The 10,165-nt window shown below is 53.5% G+C and overlaps 2 protein-coding genes across 2 annotated transcripts; one reads left to right on the top strand and one right to left on the bottom strand.

Moving 5' to 3' along the window:
• The first annotated feature begins 510 nt into the window (after window positions 1-510).
• Tmem238 (transmembrane protein 238) lies at window positions 511-4,090 on the top strand. The gene is made up of 2 exons (XM_021219863.2): window positions 511-1,079; window positions 3,867-4,090. The coding sequence occupies exon 1, from the start codon at window positions 542-544 to the stop codon at window positions 1,070-1,072; it is 531 nt and encodes a 176-aa protein (XP_021075522.1). The 5' UTR covers window positions 511-541; the 3' UTR covers window positions 1,073-1,079; window positions 3,867-4,090.
• A 778-nt stretch (window positions 4,091-4,868) lies between these two features.
• Window positions 4,869-6,199, bottom strand: Tmem190 (transmembrane protein 190). Its single transcript, XM_021219908.1, has 5 exons — window positions 6,108-6,199; window positions 5,972-6,007; window positions 5,371-5,496; window positions 5,199-5,283; window positions 4,869-5,112 (listed from the first exon to the last, which is right to left on the bottom strand). The coding sequence occupies exons 1-5, from the start codon at window positions 6,163-6,165 to the stop codon at window positions 4,911-4,913; spliced, it is 507 nt and encodes a 168-aa protein (XP_021075567.1). The 5' UTR covers window positions 6,166-6,199; the 3' UTR covers window positions 4,869-4,910.
• Between the last annotated feature and the right edge of the window lie 3,966 nt (window positions 6,200-10,165).

The following is a 10,165-nucleotide window of genomic DNA, read 5'->3' as shown; positions in this document are numbered from 1 at the left end:
TCCTCAGACACTCCAGAAGAGGACTTCAGATCTCGTTAAGGATGGTTGTGAGCCACCATGTGGTTGCTGGGATTTGAACTCTGCACCTTTGGAAGAGCAATCGGGTGCTCTTACCTGCTGAGCCATCTCACCAGCCCTGTCGTTGTTTTTTATGCTGTGCTTCGAGCATGGTAGGCAAGCACTCCACCAAGGGAGCATGCCCGGTTTTTTGTTTCTGATCCCCATTTTGGTTCACTATGGGCCTGGTGGCACAGGTGGCCCTAGGAGGCAGGCACTAAATAGAAACACTAGCTACATTATGCCACCCTGAAGTTTGGCCCCAGTCACCTGGCGCTGCTCAATGGACAGGGTCGTGCGCCGCTGATCCTCCCAGACCTCTGAGCCACACAGAGACTCACCATTCGGGCCACCAGGTCCAGGCTGTGAGCTCAGGTGACCATACAGGCACTGGGCACACCTGGCGCCGGGCCCTAACTCCGCCCCGGGCAGCCGCACCCCGGGACGCTGTCGGGGAGCAGGCGGCGGCGGGCCACCGAGGGCCATGGCGGCGGCGTCACCGGTGTGCGGATCGCAGGCGTCCGCGGTCGGCGCCTCGTCCCCACCCGCGCCCGCACCGGCTCCAGCGGCCGGACTGGGCCGCTGCCGCATGGCGCTGCTGCTGGCCGTGGCCTTGGACGTGGCGGGCATGGCGGCGCTGCTGACCGGCGTGTTCGCGCAGCTGCAGGTGCGCGGCCGCGACTTCGGGGACCTGCTCATCTACTCAGGGGCGCTGCTGGTGTTCTTGAGCCTGCTGGGCTGGATTCTCTGGTACACCGGCAACATCGAGATCTCGCGCCAGGAGCTGGAGCGCGACTACGGCCTGCGGCCCTCGGCGATTGCCCGCCTGGCGCGCAAGCTGTCCCGTCGCTGGTCGGCGCCCGCCACCGCCAGTCCCCGGACCCCAGCCGGTCTCCGCTCAGCGCGCAGAGCGAACCGCGCGCCCCAGCCTTCCGCCTCCGGCTCCCGCCGCGTGCGCCTGCAGCTCGCCACGCTTGAGGCGGGATCCGGGGCGGCAGGCACGGGCAGCGAGTGAGCCCCAGGTGAGGACACCAGAAAGAGTGAGATGTGGTGGGGAGACGGACACGTCGCTGGAAGGGGAAACTGCAGGAGAGTGAGTCAGAGATAGCAGAGACTCAGAAGGATGGGTGGGACAAAGTTGGGAGTCACAGCACATCCTCCTCCCTTTGCTCCACTCCACGTGCACCAGGCCTCGTGCCATCCTCCCTGTAGCCAGTTCTCTGAGCTCATTACTGTTACTGTACAAGAAGCTCGGAAAGTAGGTGACACTCTTGTCTGGACCACATAAATGTGCAAATGAAAGACCAGACAGGTAGTCCTAATGTGAGGCAACGAAGAACCAGTGGGCAGAGAGGGAAAGCGCCCTCATTCCTTTCCCTTTCTCTGATATCTGAGACAAGGTTTCACGATGTAGCCCTGGTTGACCTGGAACTTGATATGTAGACCAGGCTGCCCTTGAAGATCAGCTTGTCTCTGCCTCCAGAGTGCTGGGATTAAAGGCATGTGCCACCACTCTTGGCCCTTTATTTGTGTGTGTGTGTGTGTGTGTGTGTGTGTGCGCGCATTTGTGACACAATGTTTTTGTGGCATCTATTCTCTTTCCAGCATGTAGGCCTTGGAGATCAAACTTGGTGGCAAGCACCTTTACCCAATGCGCCTTTTTTTTTTTTTTTTNTTTTTTCGGGACAGGGTTTCTCTGTATAGCTCTGGCTGTCCTGGAACTTACTTTGTAGACCAGGCTGGCCTCGAACTCAGAAATCCACCTGCCTCTGCCTCCCGAGTGCTGGGATNAAAGGCGTGTGCCACCACGCCCGGCTCTATATTTCCTTTCTTAAACTCTCTTCAGCTTCTCTGTTTCCACATTCTTGTCATCTCATCAAACCCAGGCCATTGGCTGATGTGTAAAACCTGTTTTTAAGTTCTGCTTTTTCCCACATTTTAATTGTATTTAAATCAGACCACAGACAGACAGATGTCCTCCATAGCGAGGAGGGCCATTGCTATCTGCAGTCCAACCAGAAAACTTCCAGAATGCTCTTTAGGCACCAGTGCACTCCTCTGACCTCCTCTGAGTATTCATATTGTCTGAGCCCATTCCTATTGCTGTTTGATGGCCATATGGTATATCTCTGTGGGAGCTGGTTATCACATCTGACAGAGAGCCCCAGACAGGTAAAGCTGGGGTCTCCGGTGTCTTTGTTTCTAACACTACCCAGCAAAAAGTGTGAGCTCAGGAAAGGGTGATAATGGGTGGATCCTTAAGTAGATGGGATAAATGTATTATGTACAGATTGATGGACGAATGGATACATTTTAGTTGATAGATGGGTGGATGGAGAACTGATGAGTTGGCTGATGGATGGACTGGTAAATTGTTTGTTGAAGAGTGTGATGATGAATTGGGTGAGCGGGAGCAGATAGAATGAATGATTTGATGGATGGGTGAAATGGTTTGACAGGACCAGTGGATAGATGAATGAGTTTTTGCTTTGTTTCTGAGACAAGAGTCTTGCTGGGTGTCCCCAGGTTCACCTTGAACACAGTCCTCCTGGTTAGCATCAGATTAGTTGTTTACTAGATGTAGTGAATAGGTGGGTGAATTCATAGGGTTAAATGAAGAGAGGCATAAATGGGCAGTTAGATGGATAGTTTGGGCAGGTAGATACACAAATAAATGGATGGGTTTGGTTTTTTGGATGGATGGGAATGACTGAATCCATTTCCTAGGTGGGATTTCTGTAAAAAGATTAAATCCTAAAACTGTGGTATGTATGTGTTCATGTGCGTACATTTGTATAGAGGTCAGAGGATTAATTTTTGTGTCATTCCTCAGGAACTAGCAATCTTGCTTTTTGAGACAGGATCTCTGGTTGGCCTGAAGCTCACTGATTAAGCTACACTGACTTGCCAATCAGTCCCAGGGATTTAAGAGTCTCCGCCTCCACAGCACTGGGCTTACAAGCACCATGGAGCCTGGCACTTTTTATATAGTGCACGCTAGTGAGGGCCCCATGGTGCATCTGAGGGTCAGAGAACTTCTTTCATGAACAGATTCTCTCCTTCCACCATTGAACTTAGGTTGTCAGGATTACATGGCAAGTGTGTTTGCCCAATGAGATAGCTCACCAGCCCAAGACATTCTTACTTTTCTCCTGGGATCCAAAGAAATTCTGTGCTTCATGAGAACTAAGAATTTGATCCTCTGTTCTGTGGTTCAAATGAGGAAACCGTTAGGGCTAGGGGTGTGGCTCAGTTGTAGAGAGAACTTACTATTTATTTTTAGTATGTGTGTATCTCAGTGTGCTCTGGAGTGTGTGTGTATGTGTATAGAAATCCGAGGGTAACCAGTGAAAGTAGGTTCTTCCCTTCCATCATGAGGGTCCTTTTGGTTTGATTTTTTGGGACAGGAGCTCACACTCCATAGCCCAGGCTAGACTTTGAAGATCCTTTTTGCCAGCTTCCAGGTGTTGGGATGCCCCAACTGTTTCATTGTCTATTTTTTTTCCATCTCTGTTTATCTCGCCATCTTTGTGACTCCCCCCCCCCCCAGGTCTGTCTCCGTGCCTCTGTCTCTTTGCTTTCCCCTGTCATAAACTCACATCAGTGGATTCTGGTGAGTTAGAAGCACATTTTCGGACACATCCCCTGGGGGTTCTACAGCCAGCAGAGGGAGGGGGTCGGGGAAAGCTTGAGTGTCCATCAGCGAGTAAGGGTCTCCCTGGCCTTTCGTGGGCTAGGCAACCTCAGAATGAAAGGGCAGAAGAGGAGCAAACCTAACTAGCCACTAACCCCACCTTGCCTTCCCACAGACCACCTCATCCTCAGGACCTGACTGAGACATGCAGCTAACCTGTGCATCACTCGGCCACCAGGATACCCACCTGTCACCTCACTTGGATAAATGTTTCCGTTTTGGAGCAGTGCTTGCCTGTCTGGTTAAGGGGAGTGATATGCCAGGCCAAGACACCGTTGATCTTGGGGTTCCCTAGGGATATAGGACTTCAACTTCTTACTAGCCCTTCAACAGGGGCACCTGGGGGGTGAGAAGAAGGATCTCCAGTGCATGCAGACCCACCCACCCAGCCCAGGCTTCCCTAGGGTAGTTTAGATCTCCCAAGAAGAACAGACACAGGGGCACACTGAACTTGCAAGGTAATTACTGCGGGGTTGGTCCTTATATAGAAGATGGCATTGATGCAGGATGCCTGCAAGATGAGGAGGAGGAGGAGGAGGAGGAGGAGGAGGAGGAGGAGGGGGAGAGAGAGAGAGAGAGAGAGAACTAACTGAACTGAATTTGGCCAGACTGAATCTGAGTGTAGACAACACACTTCCAAGAAAAGGCTTGACAGTGGAGACTCTGGGAGCTCAAGCCCTTGCTGGATGTTTTGCATACACTTCTGTAGCCACTCGGGCATTGTGCTGAGGGGCAAGAGAACTTTGAGAGCTGGAGACTAGCTGGTCCATGGTGCTTCCTAAAGCAGCATGGCTTAGGACATGTTCCCATGGCTATGTGTGTCCCTAATACCCCAACTCCCCCTATTGGCAGCTCACTTCATTGTAGCCCCATACAGAAGCTCCCACACCAGAACCACCTCCAGTTCCTTCCTTGGTTCAGATCCACACTACTTATCCCCAGAACTCACTCCTAACAAACTCCTCTACACTAAGCTCACAGTCCCTAATCATACCCAGTGCCCACATTCAGTCCTCACTCCTTAATCTCCCTCAAAGTACACGTGCACACTGTGCAAGGCTTCCAGAAGGCCACCTGCTCCCCACAGATCTCAAAAAAAAAAAAAAAAAGACACACATTTATATGCTATATCTGTATTAAGGGGTTCTCCAGGGTTGCCTTACTCTTCACCTCCCTCTGTGTCTTCCCCGGAAACTATAGCTGCAATTTCTAATTCAGTGCCTCTTGGGGACTGGAGAAACGTAGTTGACTTGCTGGCCGTCCGTCGGTCCTTAGACAGTGCGGAGACCGTCTTTGACAGTCGACTACATTTCCCATGTAGAAAGTTTGGTAGGTGCAGCATGTCTTGGCGCTTGGCCCACCTGGTGGGGAGAGCACATGTTCAGCCTGAGCCACCCACACCTTCCGTGGCGAACCATGCCGACCGACCTCCCCCAGCCACACTCACCAGAAGAGACAGATAACGGTGATCAGGAAGAGTAGGCTGCCACAGGTCCAGCCCAGTGCCCACATATGCTTCCTCCGCATATTTTCTAGAGAAGGGGAGGAGGAAGCTCCAGGGATCCACCCTCTGGAACCCTCACCCTCTGAAACATCCAGTCTGCCACCAGGTCACTCACCATCTGGCCGCTGATGATAGCATACACCATCCCGGTAGCAGCATCGCAGGCGTAGGCAGAGGTTGGGGTTCTCGATTGCTGCCTGACCCCCACAGCTCTCCCTGTCCCACACATCTCCCTCACAGCCTAAGGGCCACCACAGTGGGTGCTAAGTAAAAAAAAAAGAACTGTCCCTGGAAGCTACAGGCACAAGAGTGCCAAGGCCAGGTTGCAGTACTGTGTATTTGGCAGTATTTAGAGAACCCAAGAGTCCAGACCGAGCCCTCCTCCCTCAGACCTAGGGGTTCCAACCCCAGCCCTCTTCCTTCAGAGAGTCGATTCCACAATCCTTCTCCCTCAAGTTCAGGAGTCAAGGTTGCAGGCATCCCTCCAGACCCCAGACCCAGGGACCAAGGTCCAGTTCTCTCTCAGACGGAGTCCAGGCTTCAGCCCTCCTTGAGTCCCAGAAGTTGAGTTCCTAGCCCTCCTTCCTCAGATCCAAGGGTCTACCCCCCAGCTCCTTTCCTTTGAACCCAGGGGTCAATCCCCCAGCCCCTCTCGCATATCCTACAATCTTAATTTGGGGCACCCTCCCCCAGGGCCCCATGATTTTGGCTCTTACTCCATGGGTAGAAAAATCCCTGGATTCCATTCGCATCTGTGGGAAAGAAAGGGTGATGTTGGGAGATTGTGTGGCAGCCAACGTGGTGGTGGCCCTGTCCACAGCCCCCTGAAGTCCTCCTCCTCTGTACCCTCACCTACTGAGCCCTGCATCAGCAGGAGAAGGCCCAAAGCTGAGATCCCAGACCCCACCATGTTACCTCCCCAGACCTCTGGGGCCTCTGCAAAGAAACCTTGAACAACGACATCAACCCTAGCAACAGCTGGGCTCCGCCTCAAAAGCTTCAGCCCCAGAATTCTTAGTTCTGTTGCTAAGGAATCCCCTCAGCAAGGGGTTCACAAGGAGGGGTGCCCCGGTCCCATCAATTCTATCTAGGAAGTAGTTCTTTACTTAGGAGAAGAGGAGGGTGGGCATTGGGAGATTTCAAATTTAGAGCCTTCTCAGCAAGGGGAGAGGAAAAGAGAAACCAGGACAGGGCACGGGGCTAGAGAGGTCTTCCTGTCTTCATCCGGGACCTGACAGGGTACGGATATGGGACTGGGGAAATCTTGGAGTTGTAGAACCCATTTCTTTCCTAAGTCAATGTCCAATGAGGTAACCTCAAGAGACCCAATGTCCAATGAGGTAACCTCAAGTTCAGAAATCCCCATTGCAAGTGGGTATTTATCCTTTTAGCAATGGGAGGGGGAAGGACCCTAGGATAGTGGGGTCTCCCTGAGCCCCATTGTTAGAGAAGGTTTCCTCAGCAACCAGAGGAGAGGAGGAAGAGACAGTGAGGGCTGGGTGGTGGGTTGGTCTTGGGTTTCACGTCGCAGGCTCCAGCAGGCATCTGCTTTAGGGAACATAGACCAGGGGCGGGACTGACTTCCTGGCCCCGCTGAGACAGAGGTGTGGTCCCTGTTAGAGGCTGTAATGGTGACTCCTGCCAAAGGTTTCAGGTCCCCAAAGAGACGGCAGCTTCCCATTTGTTAGTGAGGGAACGCAAGCTAGAGCAACTTGGGTTGTCTTGTGTTTGTTTTACCCAAGATTGCCCTCCTAGCTTCCAGCAAGCCAGATTGGAGAACATGTCACTATGGTTCCTCGTTCACCTGAGTGCAATATCCCCCTGGCATAGTGAGAAGTGTTCCTTGGTGCCTGAGGGAGGTCTGGGATTGGCCCTGGGCTCATGCGATGGCTGGGGCACCCCATGGATCCTTGGGTCTGAGGGGGTGACTATGTCTGCAGAAGGGAATCCTTGAGACTGAGAACTGTGACCCTAGAGACTGAGGGAGGCAGGTTTTGGGAACCTGAGTCTGCGCAGGAAGACCTGGGTCCTGGACTCCTGAGGCTTTTAGGGGAAGAAGCTAGATCTAAGACTCTGGCATCTGAAGAAGGAAGGCTCTCGCGGTCTGAGGGAGGAGTGGTGGGGTCTAGACCCTTGATTCTGAGGAAGCCTGGGGCCCGGATTTCAGATCTGAGGGGGGGGGGGAAAGGTTCTGGGACCTGGCTTGTCCCTTCCGTGGGAGGGAGGGGTCTGAACTCAGACCCCTGTTTCCCAAGAAGCTTAGGAGGGTGACTCTCTTTCATCTCTAGGTCCTACAGTAAACATCCTAGAGGGTGCTGAGTGGGCCCTGGGCTGTCTCCGTCAGAGATGACACAGGTCCGAGGGGGCTCGGCAGGGGGCCTGGGGGTGGGGGTCAGAGGGGTTGCCGGGATGAGGCTGGGCAGCTGCTGACCATTTCCTGTGTCAACACCATCTGGACCCACTTCCCAATTCCCTGGATTCCTCAGGGATCAAGGAGGGGGTGGAGGTGGAGCTGCCTGGACGGACCGCCGGACCGCCGCGGATTGGGATTGGGGAGGGGGGGGGTGCGCCGTCAAGGCCCTCACCGCTAATGACAGGTTTGGGCTGCCTCTGTGGCTGACCTGCCTCGTCACCCCCCAGAGGCCAGACAGGACCCCCCAGGGACAGACAGACGGACACACACACAGCCTGGGGATGTGCTGACATCATGCCCGGCCAGCACCAGCTCACCCCAGGGGCCAGCACACCATCAAGGAAGGGCCCCCCTGGCTAGATCCCCACATCCTAGGGACGCCTCGTGATGGTCTTCAGAGGCCTTCTACTCTCTGCCTCTTTGTGTTTGAGTACTCGAGCTGGTCTCCCTAGCATTCTTTTGCTCTGTCATTGGGCTGTGAGATCCTGTTTGTATTTGTTTATTTCTGCTATCTTTCGTCATTTGGGGGGGATTCCCAAAAGTCTCCCACCTCATCTGTCTCTCTGTCTCATTTTCTTTCTTTTTTTTTTTTTCTTTTTCTGTCTCATTTTCATAGAACTGGCATCCCAGCCCTCACCCAGGCAGGACTCCCAAGTCCACTCCAGTCCTTCTGTGGTCACTCTGGGGAGGGTGAGTCTTTCCCCACAATCCCCAGGTTGGAAAGTGAAGCAGGACGGCGACCCAGACTCTCAAACTTCCTCAAACACAAAGCTCTCCCAATTGGAGGACAACAAATTTTTCTTATACCAATATAAATATAAAAAAAAAAAAAAAAAAAAAAAAAATGAGGGTTTAGTACCCTGGATCTGAGGAAGAAGGGCTGGCAGGGGTCTGTTCCCCGGCCTGGGTCTGATGGAGGAGGGCTGGCTGGCTGGGGTCTGTTCGCTGGGTCTGAGGGAAGAGGGCTGCAATCTAGAACCCTGGTTCTGAAAGAAAAGAACAAGGGTTTGTCCTCTGGGTATGACAGAAGAGGGTTGGGTACCTGAGAGCCTGGATCTGAGGGAGGAGAGCTGGGATCCAGAGCCTTGGGTCAGAGGGAGGAGGGCTAGGGTCTGTACCCAGGGTTTGAGTTTAACCCTCTCAGGAGGGTTAAATACCTGAGAATCTGGGCCTGATGGACAAGGGCTGGGGTCTGTACCCCGGGTTTAAGGAATATGGGGAGATGAGGAGGTGTGGGGGGATGGTATGAGTTCTTGAATCTCAGCTGGGGGAAGGGGCTGGCATTTACAGTCCCTGGTATTGGCCAGGTCTGGCTACAAGCCCAGTCCCCTATCCCCTCAGGCCAGTCTATTCCCCAGGCTGGTGGCCTGAGTCACCTTGGCTAGCCCCCATGATGGGGGGGGTGCTACGTCAGCTCTCCCCTCACTGACGCAGCGTTGGGCCCCCCACGCTGACTCAGCCGGAAACAGGCCCCCTGAGGGGCGGAGACCCAGTGGTCAGAAGCCTGGGTCCTAGCAGGAGCAGGGCCTGAGGAGGGCCCCTGGGGGGCCTCTCCAAGGGGTGGTGTGACAGACCAAGAAAGGGAGAGAAAGAGCTCTTACCTGAGGCGATGAGGTCATATCCCACCATTGGGGTGGGGGTGGGGGCTGTGACCTCACCCCCTGGGGGATCTGAGCAGTTCTTCCCCCCCTAGTGGTGAAAGATGGGGAGGGGGAGCCTCTGGCTGCCAAGTCAGTCCAAAGCCAGCCCTCACCCTACTCCCCCATCTCCAGCCAATGCAATGGGCCCAAAAGATGGGCATGGGTGGTCTACAAACAGATTTTTTTGCAGTTCATGTAACTGTCCTGTATTCAGGGCTATCCCATTTCCCTCTTGAGGAGGAGGCTTCTGGGGATATATGTGAGCTGATTTTGATGTCGCCATCTCTTAAGGGGCTGTAATTCTGAACCAATGGTAGTCACCCGTTGAACACGGTGTGTGGGTATTGCTGCAGTCACTGAACTGGTGTGTTTGGCTCTTACCTGGATAGACTATTACATCCCCTTCTCTGAAGGCGGCTTTGTCTGAGTTTCTAGTACCCATCCACTCACCACTCATTTTGCCATCTCTCGCAGTGACTACCTGTGCCTCAGTATAGCTGATAGACTATAACCATGAGATCAAAAACAGTTCTCTAGTAGTAGTTTGCACAAGACTCCTCACTGTGGCATTTAGGGGTCTGAAGGGATTTATGCCTGTCTGGGAATGTATGTATATGTGGGTGGGCATCTGTACTTACATGCAAGTGTACAGAGGCCAGAGGGGGACACTGGGAAGTTTATCACTCTCAACCTTATGTGCTTGAGAAAGGGTCTCTCACTGAACCTGGAGCTAGGCTGGAAGACAAGCCCTAGTGACCACCACCCCCCCCCCCGCCATCTCCACCTCTCCACCCACAGGGCTGCAGTTACGCATGCTTAGCTTTTTATATACGTACTGTGGATTCAACTCAGCTCCT

This window comes from Mus pahari, chromosome 19, assembly GCF_900095145.1.
Source record: "Mus pahari chromosome 19, PAHARI_EIJ_v1.1, whole genome shotgun sequence".
Lineage (NCBI taxonomy): Eukaryota > Metazoa > Chordata > Mammalia > Rodentia > Muridae > Mus > Mus pahari.
Note: the sequence above shows the minus strand (reverse complement) of the source record. Positions and strands in the feature narration are given on the sequence as shown.